Consider the following 19,855-nt stretch of genomic DNA (forward strand, 5'->3'; position numbering starts at 1 on the left):
GTCAACACTACATCGCATGCACCCTAGGAATAGGAATGATGATATGTGGTCGCCTTGTTTGTGTATCATCGCATAGACAAGAATTAGAGGCTTATGTGTAGGCCTTATAGACACCTCTGCACATATATCGCATGTGTTCTAGCATTAGAAGCCGTAGCATTCGCACCGAGAGGTGGTTTACTATTGTATGAGTGTTGCATGATCGCATTAGCTTGCGTTGACTAGGGTTGACCTTACTGTCACTCTTAAGGGTTACAATGAAAACATCTCCGCATTTTATCCATTTTTCCACACATTTATTTCATGTCACGGTTTGTTGCATCTCTACCTTTCATGCATATTCTCATTGTGTTGTCTGTTAGATAGGAGTAGGAGTAGGATTAATTTAACAATAACCCCTCCATTATTTTATTTATACCGCTGCATGTACAATCACCACAAACATATAGTTACAAGTCCCTGTGTTCGACCTCGGATTACCCGAGAATCTTGCGTTCATGTTATACTTGACGTGAACGCAAGAAAACTTGTGACAGGACGCATGGTCATCGCATACATTGTTGGTGCATTTTCATTCCAACGCATGACCATCGACGCATGGCTATCAATGCATATTTTAGGAACATGCATCTCATAATGCGTCCACGGGATTAGGTTGTCGAGTAAAAATTGACTTCCAATTTCCGCCCATCATTATCATATTTATTTATATTATTTATTATTTTGAATAATAATCATTTTTCTCAAAAACTACCTTAGTGAGTGGCTATGGAAATTTTATGACAATTGGAATAAAATGAAAATGAGTTTTTTATTTTACTGCGAAGACTAAGAGAAAGAAACTAATTACTAAAAGATCACAAAGAATAGACTATGTGATAGTCTACACGACAAACACAGAGCATATACAATAGGCTCCCTTTGTCTATGCGATAGGAAGTTTTGTTGTGATAATCTATGTGATAGGAAGTTTTGCTACGATAGCCTATACGATCGAGAAGCTTACTATGCGATAGTGCTTCTTCTTCGATCGTCTTCCTCCTCCAAACTCACAATTATCATTTTAACCAAAATAGTTAGAGCCTACCACCCTTGGGTTCTCACCCCGAGCATACCAAGGAATTCGAGTGGTAGTGTTCTCTTCCCATTTGGTTTGTGATTCACTTGAAAAAGGTCTTTGAGTTCTTGTTATTGTTTGATTGAGGAGTTCGTGATCGTTCGAGGGATACGAGAAGAAGTGTTCTTCAAAGGTAATATCCTTTAAACTATGTATTTTATTTTAAAAGCATGTTGTAATTTACTTTAATTGCATAATCTGTTTGTTGTATTGCAAATTTATGTTATCAATTGAAATAGAATTTGGACGATCCGCTTCCGTTCAAAGATCTCATGTTGAGTTTCCTTTCAGTTATTTATGGTCATCCTAGTGAAATGTAAGTCTCTATTATGAACGGAATTATATAATAAGACTAAAAATTTTGTGGTTCGGTCTTATACAAACTCGTTTATATAGAATATCCCCGCTTACATGTTTTCACATGAATAATCAGGATCAGATCATTTGTAGCACTTTACAATAATTGTAACATTTAAAAAGCGGGTCATACTCGTAATGTCACCGGGATAAGGTATCCAACCTTATCTATGTAATACATACCATTTAGGTTATCACTTAAACATAATCCACCCGTATGTCCCTACATACATATTTAAGCTACAAGATAACCTTGGATGTTGGTTTATTGGTTTGTGGTTTGCAACTAATTTTGGAATAAAATATCACATATTTTATTACATAACTAAATAAAATGTTTGTATCCTGTGAGATTTAGGGCATCAACCCCAAAAAGACGAAGTCTAAGAGGAATACAACCCATTCCAGTCAGAGGGAGAACGAAGAGACAAAATGAAGAAGACAACCCGAACGACGAAAGAAGAGAGAAGATGAGAAGAGAAGAGAGTAAGAGATGAATAATGAAAATGCGTGACAGAAAGAGAGAGGGAGAGGGAGAGTAACTAAAACACTGCAAATGAGGAGTTAAATGAGGAGAGAAAATGGGTAAGTAAAACAGTGGGTTTTAAACAACCAACCTAACTTCAAACCATTTAACCGACCATCAAGCACCAGGTGAGCTTTTTATTACATAGCCCAACTCCAACTCAACTATCAGACAACCCCTTAGGGTGTGTTTGGGGTGAAGATTATCCTAAGACTATAATAACAACCTCTTGCTACAGTAAATACTATTTTGTATTCTCCAATTAGCTACAGTCGACACTATTTCAAAACCCTTATTTGCTACAATATTTACTATCTGCTACAGTTTTTACTATTTACATTCATCATTTTTTATTCATTGCTACAATGTTTACTATTTCCTTCTTAAACTAAAATAGTTTATACCTCAAACACATACTATTATAACCCAAACTAAAATAATCTATACCCTAAACACACATTATTATAACCCAACTATAATAACCAACTCCTTGTCCCAAACACCCCCTTATATTTTGTTTTCCCTCTCTCATTCTCGTCTCCATCACTTGAAGATTAAAAATATATAAATAAAAGAAAAACCTTACCCCTCCCCCGTCATCTTCTTTGGTTCTCTTTTTTTTTCCTAACCCTTTTCTTCGACGGAAAATTTCACAAAATGACCCAAAACCCAAAACCCAAAAACTTTTCTACCAATGACCTCTTCCTAAAAACTTTTCTACCACTGATCTTTTTCCCATGCGAAATTTCAAAATTACCCCTAGTTTTAAGAAAACCTTCAGACCGTTTGGTGAACGCACGTCTCTACGAATACTTTATAACGATAGGGTATCCCTCCATTTCGTTCATTTCTTGCTCAAAACATTTCTCTTCTAAGCGTTTTCTCTCGATCTTGCTCCCGTTTTATCTCCGAAGCTGAGCACTCCTCATAGGTTTCTCGCCGGTCATCTCTACACATTTGCCACCGTCGTCGTGATCTAAAAGGTATGGGACTCTGTTCCTTGAAGAATGCATGTTGATATTTGAGGTTTAACTATCTTTTAGGGTTTAATCGTGTGTTCGTTCATAATCTATCATTGAGAGAATCGTTCATAATCTATCATTGAGAGAATACTAACCAATCAGATAGAGAATACTAAGTGAGCGTTTAGAGAATATTAAGTGAGTATTTAGATATTACTAAGCGATTGGATAGAGATTACTAAATGATCAGATCGTTTAGGTATATATCGTGCGATCATTTAGCTAACTGTTACACGATCGTTTAGACATCTGTTATGTGTTCGTTTAGCTAACTGTTACGCGATCATTTAGATATCTGTTATGCGATCGTTTGGCTAACTATTATGTGATCGTTTAGATATATGTTATGCGTTCATTTAGTTTTTGTTATGCGATCGTTTAGTATTTGTTATACGATCGTTTAGGTTTTGTTATGCGATTGTTTAGTTTTTGTTATACGATTGCATAATTTTTGTTATGTGATTGTTTACTAATTCTTATAATGTACACGATTGTTAGATTGGTAAGATGGTCGTCCCTACTGAGAAATATTTTCCTACTACAGTCGCTTGCCAAGTCCACAAAATTGCCCCTGTCATTAAGAAAAAGTTGACAGAAGAACAGATGAGACTATATAGACAAATGACCTTGGACCCTCTGTTGGATATAGATCTTGTTTTCAATGGACAACTTTTGCACCACTTTTTGTTAAGGGAGGTAGCAGATGCAAACCCAAACATTATTTCATTCGATATTCTAGGGAAGAAGGTAACATTCTCCCAAGAGGATTTTAACTTGATAACTAGGTTGTGGCTGACCAAGGAAACAGTGGAAAGAGAAACAAGTGGTGAAAGGCTGCGGGAACTCATTCTTGGACCCAAGAACCAAAATGGAAAGGATAGTTCTTGCAAGGATGTGGAGATCGCCTTCGAGAATTTCGATTTTACTAATAACGAAGATGCTGTCAAGGTTGCATTGGCACTGTTCATTGAAACAGTGATGATTGGAAAAAACAAGAAAACCCAATTCGATAGCAATATATTTGGGATTGTCGATGACCACAATGTCTTTGTACATTATGACTGGTCTTCCCTCTTCTATGGAGGTACATTGAATAGCATGAAGATTATCATGCATGGGAAGAAGGAGGCATATGATTCAAAGAAAGCAGAAGGTGATCACCACGCCTCACATTACTGTATAAAGGGATTCGTACTTGCATTCTAGGTATGTACTTTTGTTTTTTATTCACTCTAATACATTGAACCTGTGTTATGTTCGTTTAAGAAGTTTATATATCGTAGGTTTGGGCTTACGAAATTTTATCCACATCGAGTAAGTTCATAGCCACCAAAGTCAGCAAGGTTGCAATCCCTAGAATTCTTAGATGGACTTTTTCTCGTGCTCCATCTTATAAATCATTAAGCAATAAAGTTTTCCAGCAAAAAAAAGTAAGTAACCGATCACTTCTGATATGTTCATTGTTTATAGTTTCATGCATTTTGACTTGCTCATTTATACAGACTATTGTTGTGTCGAGACTTGTACCTAGCACAGAGGAGTTAAGGTACAAGAAGAACCGACTTGAAGGACTTAATGTGGTTCCTGTTGTTGGAGAAAGAAGGATTGAAGCAGTTGAACACTTCGTCAACACTCGCGAGCCCTTGGGGGGCACGAAGAGCATGAACCCAATGTAGAAAGCTCTGTAAATGTGCAATGTATAGAGTTAGAACCACGTATGCCAGTTCAGACTAACCAAATAGAGTCGTAACCACATAAGCAACAAAATTCCTACAAACATCGTAATTCTAAATCGTACAAGATTCTTAAGGAGGAAATAAAAGAAGTTCATAAAGATTTGGCGAACTTAACTACCATGGTTCGTCAGATGGGAGATACATTTACGTACAATGTCATCTGATGGGCCAACAACTGAACGAGATAAAGATGATGGTCCATCGTCTATGTGAGGTATGTATTTTTGTACAGTCGTTTAGATATTTTCAAATGAACGATCATTTAGAAATTCTAACCAACCGTTTAGAATATCTATAGGATCGTTTAGATTTTCTAGACAATCGTATAGATTGTCTAAACAATCATTTATATTTCCTAGACGATTGTATAGATTGTCTAAACGATCATTTATATTTTCTAGATGATCGTTCATATTGTCTAGACGATCGTTTACATTTTCTAGACGATTATTTAGATTTTCTAGACGATCGTATAGATTTTCTAAATGATCGTTTACATATTCTTAGACGATCGATTACCTCCCTTGACAGAATTGTTCGTTTGATTTGTTCAGGATAGTAATAATACAAAGACTCATCATGATGAGGGACCTCGTGATGATAATATTGATGATGGTAATAATAATCAGGAATCTCATAATGATGATGATCCCCCACAGATTGATGCACAAGATCCCCCTTAGATCCACCAAGAAACCCACAGTGAACAGCCAGCTGCGACGATCAATGAGAGTCCAAAACTGTCAACGATCAGGATCCAATATCTGAATTGAGGGACACCTCTGTCAATGAACAACCAGTTCCTCAAACTACTGATGAAATATTGGAACCGGTTATGGGGACGTCAACTGAAGCGTTCAGTGTTAAGGTCCATTTCAATTCGGGGACGTCAACTGAAAATGATGCCACTGAAGTCGAGGTATGACTATTACATGAATTAGTATTCTCAAAATTTTACTACCATTGTTTTATAATTTAAATATAGGAAATAAATGGCCGAGAGCGCCAGAAAAGGGAAAAAACCAGCCAAGTTCACACTTGAGTGTTTCAAAAGGGGGAAGAAGTTTAAAACTCAGCCCCAATCTTCTCACGACCATTCTTAATCACATCTAGAAACAATTTAAACTCATTCACTTCTAAGATCTCTTCAGCCCTAATGTGAAGAAGCTGAATCACCTATAATGGCACTGAAATCGGCCACTAGTGTTATCAATCTCAACCCCTTGGTCCTTGTACCTAACTTCCCTACAAGGACCATTCATTCCTATGATCCATGCTTCCTAGTCCTTGATGTTATGTGGAATGTATACAATAAATGGAAAAGCCATCCTAAAGCGAAAAAACGAGGAGGAACGGTAATATATACATTCAGGACCAATAATTTCTTCAAAATGTTTGAGTAGAACACATGGGTGCTTAGAGACGTAGTATTTATGTTAATTCATTAATCAAGATTGATCATTCAGAAAATTCTATACGATCGTTCAGAAAATTCTAATCGATCGATTAGAATTAGAATTCTAATAAACGATCGATTAGAATTTTCTAAACGATCGCTTAGAAACTTCTAAACGATCATTTAGAAACTTCTAAAGAAGATCCATTTTCTATGTGATCGATTAGAAGTTTCTAAACGATCATTTATAATTTTCTTTTAATAACTTTTAAGCTCAACTTATACTTTTCTTTGTTGTACCAGACTATGGATCTTCTTTTGATGCATGTGCATCAGAAGTTGCACTCGAAACCTGACCTCTATACGATTCGATTCACAGTCATTGATTCGAGCTTCACGGTATGGAAATTTCACATATCTATTTAAACTACTGTTACTCAAGCATGTATTTACATCTTGCCTTTCCCAGGATGCTTTGATGAAGCCAGAGGGTGTTGCTTCTAAGATGCGACCAGACGGTATTGAAATAGAGGATAATAAAGTGGCAGGTTGGTTGGATCAAGAAGCACACATGAGGTTTTGGGTGTGCTTTCACTTCTTCCTTGACTACGTGTTTGGATAGTACAAAGGATATAAGCCAATATGGATGGACGTTGACTTCGTATTTGGGGCAATCAACATGAAATAACATTGGCTTATACTTGCCATCAATCTACAAGGGTGTACAATCCTTGTATTCGACTCCATGTCGAACTACATCGGTGGCGACATAGTTGAGGGTTATCTGATGCTCGTGGCTAGAGCAATACCGTCCATGTTGATTTCTGTCGGATTCGACAAACAACATAAGAAGTTCAAGTACGGACAATGGGAAGTTAGGAGATCGAATTTGACCCTCAAAAAGGGCAAGTCTCTGGATTGTGGAATATTTTATGCTAAATTTATAGAATATTGTGTAACAGGGGCTGATAGAGCTGACTTAACACAAGTGAATATGAGATTGTATAGGAAACAATATGTTGCCCAGTTGTGGGCAAATAAATATTTATGGTGATATTTTTTTGTGATAAATTTGTGCTAAATTTGTAGAATATAATTGGTGTTGTACATTTAACTAAGCAAATAAATAGCTAAGCAAATAAATAACTAAGCAATCGCCAAAAACTAAGTAAAAGATCATTTAAGATTATGTGAAAATCGTTTAAGAATATGTAAATGATCGTCTAGAAAATCTAAATGATCGTTTAGAAATTTCTAACCGATCGTTTAGAAAATCTATACGATCCTTTAATACTATCTAAACGATAGCGCATAATTAGCTAAGCGATCATCCATAATTAACTGAGCGATCACACACAAATAACTAAGCGATTGCGTACAAATAACTAAGCGATCGTACAGAAATAACTGAACGATCGCCCAAAAAAATTACATATCGTTCAGTCTAGATGGGCCACTGTCAGATGTTATCAATGTTTGTCTGCACGTTTTCTTGTTATGTCCTCTCTGACCACATTGTGTACACCTATGTATTTGTTATGGCTCCTCTCCAATAGAAGGTATCCTGACGGTTTGATGTCGGCCGACATTTGCTACCTTTCGTGGTGGTACAACTTTAAAATCGTCAAAATATGTACTTCGACTCCATTCTTGTCTATGTCCTATTAGGAAGATTGGTTTAGCATAAATAGCAAGCATACACTCAACGGTAAACAATTTTGCACATAATGTTTTAACATAAATATTTCTAAGGCTTGCCGCTGATATTGCATGGGAGCACAGGATCTTCATGCAATTAAACTTCATACAAGTACATGTCTATGAACGAAGATCAACCAATCCCCTGAAATATCCATCATCCATATTAATTATATGCATATCCACCAGGGAAACACGATATGTTCTAGACATCAATTCTGATTACTTAAGAATACTCATTGCATAATTAGTTACAATGTTTGTGCATGCCATTGCATGTATACGTCAGATACATAACCAACCTTGTAGCCACTTGCAGATATGCTCTAATAGCTTCGTGATTGGTAATTCTCGTGCATCTTTCAACACTCCATTGAGGCATTCTACTATATTTGTCATCATCTTGTCATACCTACAATGGACTTGATAAACCCTTACCCATCGTTGTAATCCAACCTCCTCAAGATAGGCCGTCATACCAGGATATTGATGGAGCTTAGCTCAATACATCTGAAACTCAAACATTCTATAAGCTTTCGCCGCTAGGTAGAAGTGTGAAATTATGTCCTTATTATTGAAATGTTATGATATATAATATATGCATAGGGCATGAAATGCATCAGGGAATATACTTGCAATAGCCTTTGCAATTGAAATGTGACGATATGATATAATCACTAAATTGGGAACGTCTTCTATTGAAGCCTTCAATCGAGTCATGAACCAAGTCCTTGATGCATCATTCTCACCATCACAATACTGAAGGCGATAGGATTTATGTTGTTATTGCCATTGATACACACGTTGTTATTAACAACACACCTTTGTATTTCTCGTATAAATGGGTCCCATCAACAACGACTACTGGGCAGATGCAGTTCAGAAAACCCCTGATACACAGATCAAGTGCCATGAAAACATATTTAAAGTATTATTTGTCCTCTACTTCAATCTCAAATATCATACCTGGATTTGCAAGCTTAAGTGCCTCGCCATCTGTCGTAACAATAGCATATGATCCTTCTGGCGACCCCCGTGCGAACACCAATCCGTACTCTCTAGTGCGATAAGCCCACCCGTAACTTATGTTCACTCCATAATCTCGTCGTTCGTTCTCAATTATATCCATTGGGCGGTATATTCGACCAACTTGTTCGTATTTGGACTTGATTAAGTGTCCAATAATCCAACTTTTTACTTGTCGATGATTACCAATTCTCATTTCAAGAGAACATATATGTTCGCTTGGATATTTCATCATTTTGAAGGAATCACTTTCTTTCATTTTTTTTTGCACAAACCCTCCACTTGCATTTCTCCACTAAACATCAAATAGTTAACAAGCTATTTGTTGACTTTTTTACACAGTAGTCAAAGTTCTTTCTTATTGTAAGCATCGATAATATAACTGATAAATCATGTTTCGAAAAGAAAATTTGACTTACCTTTATATCCTCGTGATTCAGAAAATCATGAGGTATTGTGATGAGGTCGTCATACGATTGGCCCTCTGATGGTCTAGGCATATCAACAAATGGTTTGGTTGGAATGGTAGAATGCATTAGAACCAAAGACATCACAATTGGTGGGATAGGAGTAGGTGGGGTTGGAACATGGATGTTAGGTATTGGAGAAGTTTGTGGTCCTGAAGATTGTCCACATCCATGTTCAATATCGAATTGTGAAGTACATCTGAGTTCACTATTGTGACCAAACCAAGCTTCACTTCGGTCATCCCCCAAGTTACATGGCTCAATATGATCATCAACATGGTATGAATATTGCATGTCAGAATGGTTGCAAACTCACAAACTTACTAAACGATCGTGTATAATTTACTAAACAATCATTTATAACGTACTATACGATCATATTGTAATTTATGAACGATCGTCCATATTGTAACGGACGATTGTATTGTAATTTATGAACGATCGTCCATTTTGTAACGAACGATCGTGTATATATTACTATACGATCGTTCATTTAATGCTAAACGACACTTATTATGAAAGCGATCTAGGACAAGAAATCGTAGAATACCACTTACATTATCTCCGTTTCTGATTCTGATGATGAAAGCGATCGACGAAGATGTTGGACTGAAACTCTGAGAGAAAGCTACGAGAGAACAATGGGAGAATTTCGTGGAGAGTTCAACAGAAAGTGAATACTGAAAGTGACTTTCCATTCTTTTCATACCAATGTTATTCAATGCTATTGGTAGAATATTAGTTGGGAATAAATGTTTTTGGTAGAATATTGGTGTTGTATTGAATGCACATTAAATGAATGACCGAAGAAATTGTTGAAGGGAGAAGAAATATGGTGTGGTTTGAGGAATTTTAAAAATTGGGATAATTTTGATATTTTGCATGGACAAAAGATAAATTTTTTGGAATAGGTCATTTGGTTAGAAAATTTTTTGAGTTTTGAGTCCTTTTGTGAAATTTTCTTTCTCCGACCAAAGCAGCCCCTCTGGCCTCTCAACGTCCAAAGCAGCCACACCTTAACCCTGACCCTCTTCTTCGACCATCTCTGATTCTCGAATCCCAGTTTCCATGGCGGCGATCACAAGGAATCCCACCGCTCTTCTTCTTCTTCCCCTCCATTCTCCTCTTCGACAGTTTCATCACTTCACTTCTTCCTCTTCGATCACTCCCAGCTCCACCGCCGTCAGATTCTCTCACTTCAACCTCACCAACAAGCCTTCCAATCGTCAAATCCTCCCTCTGGTCAAGGCCACCCAAGGCTCTCACGGTATATATCACACGCCTCACATTTTGTATACACAGATGGATTGTTCTCGAGCTTCTCAATTTGTAATACGCAGTGTTCTTGTTGTTTTTCTTTGTAGATTATGTGCCTGATTCCAAATTCTACAAAGTGGAGGCCATCCTTAGGTACTGACGTACTTAAATTGATAATTTTAAATTTCATCAAACAAAAAACCATGAAAGAGTGATTTTGCAATCTTTTTTAGTACTTCTGGAAATGGATTGTGAAAATTTAAACTGAAATTTCGGGTTTGGCGCGAGTTGGGGATTACTGTTTCAATGTGTAAGGTGAGGTACGTGCTTGTTTCAGTATACCTAAATCGGAAAAAAAAAAAAAAAAAAAGAACTTTGAAGAGATGGAGTGCTTAGCTTCTTTGGGTTGGTTCTATCTGAGCTATAATCGAGCCTTATTAGTTTTCATTATGTGCGGTTTAATGGAATTGATTATGAAGTGGGAAGTTCTTTCCTTGGATTTTGGATATAAATCGGTTGGATACTACTGTACTTACTGTTGTTCTAAGAATGTCATTTCGTTAAATTTATGTGTTCCTTTTGCTTCTTCTCTATTCTAGAGAGCAAATTTTTACATTTTTGTTCCTTTTCCTTTTATTGCTGTTCTAAGTTGATAGCTACCGATCGGCACCGGCGATTAGAGAAGAAGCAGCAGAAAAAAAAGAGTAACAAAGTTATGAGAAGCATTCAAGTGAATCTGGCTTGGCAACTACCGGCAAGAAAATCAATATAAAGAGTGCTGATATGTTTGGTGATGCGCAGGAGGCTATCGATGTCGCCATAATTGTAAGTGCTCTTTTCTCTATCGCTAATTTTCTTTTTTCTAATTTCGTCTTTGAATTTCATGTTTGGACTGTTATTTTTACTCACAATCCTATGTGGATTTTGGTATTAAACATTTGAAAAACATAGCGTAGAGAAGGATATAGCAGAGTGTATTGACCAGCCTGGCACTGCATTGTTGGCCAAAAATTTGGTAACTGATCTTCCTCTTCCTCTAAAATTTCAACTGATTTTTTTTATGGTTTTACTGCTTGATAATCTGTCTTCTAATTTCAAGTTTGGTGCGAAGGTTTACATTGTGAATGGAATAGATCTATGCTTGTCGTTTGCTCACTAAAATTGTTTGATCTGGTTAGATTAGTTGAGTACTATAAGGAGTGCTATTGCTAGATTGTGGATGTTGCATTTGATTCTAGTGGACTATGGAGTATTGGTTTCTGTATTGTATGATCTAGAGACTCATCTCTTACTTTGGCGTCTGCCTGTTCTCAAATCCTGCTTTCTTTTAATTGGCAAACTGTTCACCCTTTTATCGGGGAGATAAAAGTTTTGTGGTTACAGTTCATAAGAGATTGTGATGAAAAAAGAGATTTGAAAGTAGTTTGTGGTTACAGTTCATTACAGTTCATAAAACAAACTGTACCTATTAATTGGAAGAAAACTAGTTCTTATTGTTAAAATCATTTTCAAGAGAGCAATGAAAAAAGAGATGAAATTAGGTCAATATATGTGAGTTGTTTTCACTTTTTCAATTGCTTTGGATTTTCATTGTGCTGAAATAGGTGATTCTGTGATTTGTGAGAAAAAAGAGAATTATGAAGTGTTTTCTGAAATTTTCTCTGCAATGTTTACAAAATCCTATAAGTAGTTTGAAGAGGGAGGGGAAAGGTTTGCAACTATCAAACACTTTGACATGAGAGACAATTTGCATGTGTGCAATGGAATTTTTGTTCTTTATTTATTATAGCTCCTGAATATAGCTGCATATAGCTGCATGTAGAGTATATTTTGTGTAAAACTTCAAGGTTGGTTTCTTTTCCAGTTTTAGTCAAACATTAAAATCTGCTGGTTGAAGGTAGGTTAAGGAAGCCAATAGAGCTGACAAAAAGGCATTTCTACGGGTATCAATTAGCAAGTGAATTATAAGTACAAAAGAGGGGTAAGAAAGGATTATGCCAAACAAGGGGGAAACAAAATGGGGCAAAACCCACATTTGCTCCTAATCTTTTTCCTCCACTTAAAAAATTTGAAGTTGTATTATTATTATTATTATGTCACCGAACATTTGATTTCATTGTTTGTCTAAATGTCTCATCTTAATATGAAAGCCTCTTATTTATTATTATTATTTTTAATGCTTATCTTTTCTTGTTGGAAGATGAAATGGAGATAGGGTTTTTGTTTGTAGTTGTAACCATATTGTTGTTGCTTGATTTTGGAGATAGAGTGTCTGTGGTTTTCATAGTCAAATTATCACTTAGGATACAATTAGAGAAGTCAATTAATGCTGGATATGGAATCTCTGGTAATTCATGCGGTAATTGACTTATGATTTGGGATTTTGGTGTTTGGAGTTTAGCTTCTTGAGTTGGTAGGAGAGTTTCTTGGAGACATTGTTTGAACATAAAGTTCTTGGTTTAATACTCTTCTCTTTTTGTTTGTAGATTTCAAAGAGTTGAGGATAACATCCGGTGAGACTTTGACTTTGGAGTTATCTAAGAGTGTTGTGGTGCTTGGAGGAGAGTGTTGTTTCTCTTTCTTATTATTACATATACTTTATGTTTTATGATTAAGGATCATAACTCATATTTTGTTATCAAGTATATTGTGTTCAAATGACTTTCATTCATGAAGTTGTTAGTGTTGTAATATTGAAAGTATTTATATAGAATTGTAATTTTGGAATTATTCATATAAATGTTAGTTTAGTAATGTCGTTGACATAAAATTGTGAATATATATTATTTGTTTATATGGTTGACAAGATTGGAAATGTGTGATGAATATTATTTGTCTTATATGTATCAATTTGATTGTTGAACCTCAAAATAGGAGCAATTATATAGGTAATTTCCAATAGTATAATTTTTTTCTTAAAAAAAATACATACGAACTTGACAAACAAAACATATTAAGTATTAATTAAGTTGTTAGTTACGTTTGCCAAATAAAGCTGTCAAGTTAAAAGAAAAAACTGCTAAGTAATAAAAAACTGTCAAAGTTACATATCAAGTATTAATTAAGATAATACTGATAGCACTTGAGGTAATGTCTTCAACTGGAAAGAGTGGTCACAAGTGAAGAGAGAGTGATCACAAGGAAACTCTTGATGCTGCCTCATGGATGTTCGATATTGTCACATCTGTTGGGATAATCATGGTCAATAAGGCATTGATGGCCACATATGGATTCAGCTTTGGTGTGGATGAGAATTCTCATCGTATATTCAAATTTTTTACATTTCTAATCGTTCAGTTTCCATGTGGATAAAGTGATCTTTGTTTGCTAGACATAAATTACTTGACCTTTTTTTTTTTTTTAATTACTTTGTTTAACATCACCATGCAGCTACAACTTTAACTGGCATTCATTTTGCCACAACCTCCTTGCTGACTTTTATTCTCAATCAACTTGGTTATATCCAAGATTCTCACTTACCATTCCTTGACATTCTTAAATTTGTTATATTTGCAAATTTCTCAATCGTGGGAATGAAACGTCAGCTTAATGTGGAATTCTGTTGGGTTCTATCAGGTATTTTTTTCCTTTTTTTTTTGTTAATTGTTAATTGTTCGTTCTTCCCCCAATTTTTAGAATTAAGACGTGAGATCGTAATTCTTCTTTCATTTTCAGATTGCAAAGCTGAGTATATCCCAGTATCTTGTTTTCTAGAAGTTGTTTTGGATAAGGTGCAATATTCAAGGGACACGAAACTTAGCATTCTGTTAGTTCTACTTGGTGTTGGAGTTTGTACTGTCACTGATGTTAGTGCCAACATGAAAGGTTTTGTGGCTGGCATAGTGGCAGTAAGGAGAACTTCATTGCAGCAGTATGTAAGTAGCTGCATCATTAATCTTAAATTGGTGCTGCTGTGTAAAATGATTTGAAATTATAATTTTTTTTAATCATGGTGAAATAAAAAAAGCAACTGATAATTTCACGGACCAATTATCTTCTTCTAATACAACCTTGGGTTTGTTTCTCTGGGTGCAGTATGTACATCATCTCCAACGAAAATATTCTCTTGGATCCTTTCAACTTATTAGGTCATACCCGCTCCAGTGCAGGCTGCTTCTTTGCTGTTAATTGGCCCCTTTTCAGACCACTGGTTGACTGGAAAGAGAGTTGATGCCTACGGATACAATTTTATGTTATTGGTAAGTTGTTGTATCCATTAGTAGTATACTTTGGGAAGATTGTACTTGGTTTAGAGTTCCAAATGTGTATAGTTCTGAGTAATGGTAAGCATAGAGCCAGTTCCTTTTTTCTTTTAAAAAGAAAAAACTGGCTTACTCCAAAATTCTTTTTATAAGAAGCATAAAACATTTCACTGACATGGGCAAATAAGGTACTTAAAAATGGATGTGTTGATTATTGATATATCTCTAAAAAAATTCAACAATTTTGTTCCTTTATTATCAATTAGGAAATTTTAAATTTTAACCACAATAAACCAGTAGTTAACTCGAGTCTCTATACAAAATTCGTTATATGCATATCAAATTAAGGACTGTCAGTTTCTTTACTATGGCTGCTTACAAATGGTTATTGCTTATGATGCAGCTACGTGCGTTGATTTGGATGGTGCTTGGATATATATATATATATATATATATGTGGATAAGAAACATTTCATTCATTCATGAAATATCCAAAGCGATACATAGAAAGAATCATGATAGATACAGAGATACCTAAAGGGGAGAAGACAACCCCAATGATAAAAAGAGAAAAACATAATAGGAGGGGGAGGCCATACAAAAAGGTCGAGAAAGATTTAAAAGATACTCCAAATACAAAAGCAGATGAAGAGCACATAGAAAGATGAAACACGCAAAAAAGAAGATTTGTCTTTGAAGAAACCCCATAGCCGAAGGATGTAGAATCTTCTCTAAGCAAGCTCTTTTGTCATATGTGATGGAACTTTCTAGATTTTGAAGCTCTCTCATTCCTTTTTTCCTCTTTGATGATAACCGGTTGGATTGTCCTCTAGCAGGAATCGCCTTTATGCAGAGGCCTAGTTCATTCAACCAAGGAGCCAAGGCCATCAAGTGGGGTGCTGGGTCGAAAGATCCAGAACGATTTTGTGGGTCATAATCAGACTATTCTTCTCCGATGTGGTATGAAGGAGAAAAGGACATTGGACATTGGAAAATTAACAAAACAATCCTTAAGGACATCCTACCAAATCCCAATCCCAAACCTTCCAAAAGCGCACATCAAAGGTCAATATCATGCAGTTATAATATTCCGATCTGAAACTTGCTTAATTATTATTGATAGGAGAGACGAATCATTGAAAAACTGTCCAAAGATGCTAAACAGAACATTGATATTTGGCTATTTCAAACACATCTACACAATCCTTTGCTGAATAAATGAACACCTATTATTCCTTTCCAACCAGGAACTTCATAGCATGGATGTGCTTGCATTAATGCATAATTTCCTATGGATCATCTCATGCCGTGAGTGCTTCACCACATTTCTTGTTTTTATTGTTGCACCATCCATCTCCTAGCCACTTCTATATTTTGGAGAAGAGAGTAGCTTTATTGAAAGAACCTAGTGGCCAACGAGATGAGAAATGCCCTTTGCTTAAAGTGCAGGATCAAACAAACATTCCCGATTTAGATTTGATAATATAAGCAAAGTAGTTGACATTTTCTTTAATTTTTTTTCTCAAATCAGATTGGCAGATTGTGATCAAGGAGATTCAAATCTCTTTGAGCTTCCATAGTTTCACTGGACAGAGGAAATCCCCCTGTGAAAGTCCTTGTCCCTGTTTCTCAAAGAAATATATGAGCATCTATAAAATAAGATACCTCTTTAAAGGCCAAAAGTTCAAAGTCCCATCCAATTTGAGTAGAGTCCATAGCTCAATTAGTTGTAGAGGTTGACGGTCTTAATTTTCACTCTTGCCCTGTTACTTTTCTAAATAAAAAGGCTGCGCCTCTTTCCTCTTTAGAGTTCATAAGACTCGTCTCTTCTTGAATAGGGGTGCCCTATCAACATCAGTTAGATCGTGACGAGGCTGGATTATCTTTAGAAAATATTTTTTGGTCTTCCTTCTAATCTTCTCGGACTAAGGTCAGATCGTCAAAGTTTTTGCATTGATCTCATAAGTCTTGGACTGGTTTAAGCTTCCTTGGTTTGAAATCCACTTCATAAGGAAGTAGTTCAGAAGATCGTCTTTAAGCTTCATGGAAAGTTCTTGCTGGTTCTTTAGAAATGCCGTTGTGAGCTCTGATTTTCCTCACCGATGGAGGTTTTCAATGACTGAAGGGGACTATTGAGCCACAAATGTAATTCCATCTTCCTTTTGATTGTTTGTTTCAGCGAGGAACAAAAAACCTCAATAGTTATCCCAGCTATAACATAATAGTTTTCAAACTTTTTACCAAACCAGAAGTTTATATCAGGGCACTTAGTGAAGCCACCACATAAATTCATGGGCTTCCAAAGTCCATAGACTTAAAAGAGTAATGTTCCTTAAATTGGTCCAACTGCCATAGGCTTCAATATAGCCATGGGTTATAGTGTATCGTCCCTATTGGACATTTCAATATAGCTTTTTGATAATGAGATCTTCTTATAGATGAAACTAGGAATCTTAATTCACCCCCAATTCCTGTGAAATGTGCCTCCTGGTAATCACTGTTATCTCCTCTCTAGCAGATTTTTTGATAACGAGATCTTCTTATGGATGAAACTAGGAATCTTAATTCACCCCCAATTACTGTGAAAGTGCCTCCTGGTAATCACTGATATCTCCTTTCTAGCAGATTTTTTTTTTTTTTTTTTACCTGTCCAAGCTCTCTCTTGAGGGTAACATAATGGCGAAGGACAAGAGACAACTTATTTGTGTTTTTCCCCTTGTCGCTCTGAATGACTGACTACAGTATAAGTCGAGCCATTTCTTTGAATTTTATCTCAGAGGGGCCCCATTGAAGTTTTCAAAGAATCTGTTAACGAGGCCCACCAACTCTTTCCAACCTTCGGGTTTTCACTCCAAGGAATAATGACAAACTTGCTTTTGTTGTTTCTGGAAAACTTCCTTTCTTTTGTCGATCTGTTGAATGCAAAGAAACCCATTTTCCTCCGAAGCCCACTGTTTGGAAAAGATTAAGAATAAAGAGCTCACAAGGAAAGGAGAGACTGAATCTTTGTAGATATTGAAGGGTTGATGATGAGATTTTTTTTAATAGGTGTGTTAGTAGTTTCATTTGTGACCTACAAAGTCTCGTATAATGAACAACCTTTGTGCCCATTGTTCATCATCTGCTTGGATCTTCTTGGGGGCCGGATCACATTATTAAAGCTCATCTTGCTCTTGTAATCTTTGATGTGTACATGTAAGCTTGAATCACCTGTACAAATCAAGAAAACATTATTCCTGTTACATGGATCTTGCCAATAAAAAATTCAATCTCAAATGTTGTATTAGTAGTTCTTTCAGGATGAAGCTAATATAACTAACGCAAGATGCAAATATTTGATTACTGCTTTTTTTTCCACTTGATCTTTGCTTAGCAACCGATTCTTACCAATGTGTATTCGTTTGCAGACGTTCTTAATCCTTTTATGTACCATTGCAGTAGGGGGACCAATCTCAACCAGTTCATATGCATTGGTAGGTTCACTGCTGTCATTCCAAGTGCTCGGCCATGTGAAGACCATTTTAGTCTTGACGCTAGGATTCCTTTTCTTTGGGAAAGAGGGCCTCAACTTACAAGTAATTATGGGTATGGCCATTGCAATTCTAGGAATGATCTGGTTTGGCAATGCCTCATCGAAGCCAGGAGGGAAGGAGTGTTGTAGCTTTTCCTCAACGAGCAGCAAGTCATTAAAGCATACTGGATCAGAATCTTCCGGCCCTGGTGAAAAGGTCTTAGAGTTGAGTAGAATTCACAGTTTTTATTCCTCCCCTCGATAATATCCATGGAAGAAAAAATAGAAGGGAAATGATATAGAGAGAAACAAAAGAAAAACACTTGATGTTTGACTTCAGTAGATTCCAGGAGATTCTTGACACGTAATTGGCAGGCCCCTCACTGATTATATAGTTCATTATAGCTTCTTTTTCCCCCCTTCTTTTATCAACAGGAAAAGGTATGCCGCCTTTTGAAAGGATGCATCCCAAAGGTTACAAAAAGTTTACAATGTTACAGAGACCATAGTTATCAACAATATAGATATTTCTCCCTGCAAGATATTTCAATCTCCATGTCTTGTCGCTGTTCCAACCTTTTAGTTCATTGGTTGACAATCAAATGATGTTATTTTATGCTCTGCTGATTGAAATTTTCTTACCATATATGATTACCCCATTTCAATAGCCAAACATTAGTTGCAATCTTATTTTCTTTCTTTCTAACTTCTCGATTGAGTGAATATGATTTCTTTTGAAGATCACTCAGAAAATTGTGCATGCAAGGAACATAACTTCTTGTGTTACGATGGCCTTTAGAGTGGAAGAAGGATCCTGAATTATTGGTATGACTATTGTAAAACAGGAACCTCTGTCCCAACACAGTTTTTTTTTTTTTTTTTTATTGAATCTCAGACCTCGAGTTTATGGCCAGTTGAGCTATATCCATTTTGGTTTTTTTTTTTTTTTTTTTTTTCCTTTTCAAGACAAAAACTTTCTAGACAGAGAACAATGCCTATAAATAGACTTCACTGTGGCAGTTCTCTATAGAGAATGATGCTTTCATAAGAAACAGTAAACTGTATGCCTAATTTGACACTTGTGGAATTTATTATCTATGCAGGGTATCAGCACTTGCTTCCTTCTAGGAACTTCTCATTTGCAGATTGGAAAATGTCATCACTCACTGACTCTTTCTAGATGCCTTATTTCCTATTGTAGCTATGGAAAAGTTCACAATCTTCTTCACCTCCATAAATCTTGGTTTTTCTGTGCTCATTATAGGAACCAAGCCTCTTTTTTACACTTCTGGTCTTTTTATTTTTATATATATATATTTTGTAGACAACCTATAGTTTAGGTTGGTTATGTTGTTGCCCAGTGGTTCTTAGCCCTCCCTCTTTCTGCTTGAGTGATTCTTTTCAGTGATGGAGGGAAAAAAAAAAACAAGAGAAAAGGGGTTTTTAGAGAGAGAAAATTAGGTTCAGATACAGCTGCATTTGGGTCCAAGAATATGTCCCTATGTGGCTCAGAATGGCCATAGGCTGCCTAAGATTTGGG

At 36.0% G+C, this 19,855-nt stretch overlaps 2 protein-coding genes and 1 pseudogene across 4 annotated transcripts; all 3 read left to right on the forward strand.

The window, feature by feature from the left end:
* The first annotated feature begins 3,529 nt into the window (after positions 1-3,529).
* On the forward strand, positions 3,530-4,698 carry LOC150037203 (uncharacterized). The gene is made up of 2 exons (XM_090311915.1): positions 3,530-4,213; positions 4,525-4,698. The coding sequence occupies exons 1-2, from the start codon at positions 3,530-3,532 to the stop codon at positions 4,696-4,698; spliced, it is 858 nt and encodes a 285-aa protein (XP_090168041.1).
* Positions 4,699-10,249: 5,551 nt separating this feature from the next.
* LOC120073108 (nitrogen regulatory protein P-II homolog) lies at positions 10,250-13,372 on the forward strand. Of its 2 annotated transcripts, XR_005480677.2 has the most exons (5): positions 10,250-10,612; positions 10,710-10,755; positions 11,252-11,427; positions 11,554-11,617; positions 13,089-13,372. XR_005480677.2 is itself a non-coding variant. In XM_090312401.1 (3 exons), the coding sequence occupies exons 1-3, from the start codon at positions 10,414-10,416 to the stop codon at positions 11,253-11,255; spliced, it is 249 nt and encodes an 82-aa protein (XP_090168527.1). In that variant the 5' UTR covers positions 10,264-10,413; the 3' UTR covers positions 11,256-13,372. The 2 variants fall into 2 exon arrangements, 1 of the variants encoding a protein (XP_090168527.1); XM_090312401.1 differs by having other exon boundaries at positions 10,264-10,612; positions 11,252-13,372.
* LOC120073527 (UDP-rhamnose/UDP-galactose transporter 4-like) lies at positions 12,808-18,931 on the forward strand (annotated as a pseudogene). The gene is made up of 7 exons (XR_016528465.1): positions 12,808-12,961; positions 13,089-13,167; positions 13,728-13,843; positions 13,993-14,178; positions 14,278-14,477; positions 14,638-14,801; positions 18,212-18,931. The product of XR_016528465.1 is annotated as a UDP-rhamnose/UDP-galactose transporter 4-like (transcript).
* The last annotated feature ends 924 nt before the right edge of the window (positions 18,932-19,855 follow it).

Source organism: Benincasa hispida, chromosome 3 (genome assembly GCF_027475165.1).
Source record: "Benincasa hispida cultivar pf3 chromosome 3, pf3_genome.v1.1, whole genome shotgun sequence".
Lineage (NCBI taxonomy): Eukaryota > Viridiplantae > Streptophyta > Magnoliopsida > Cucurbitales > Cucurbitaceae > Benincasa > Benincasa hispida.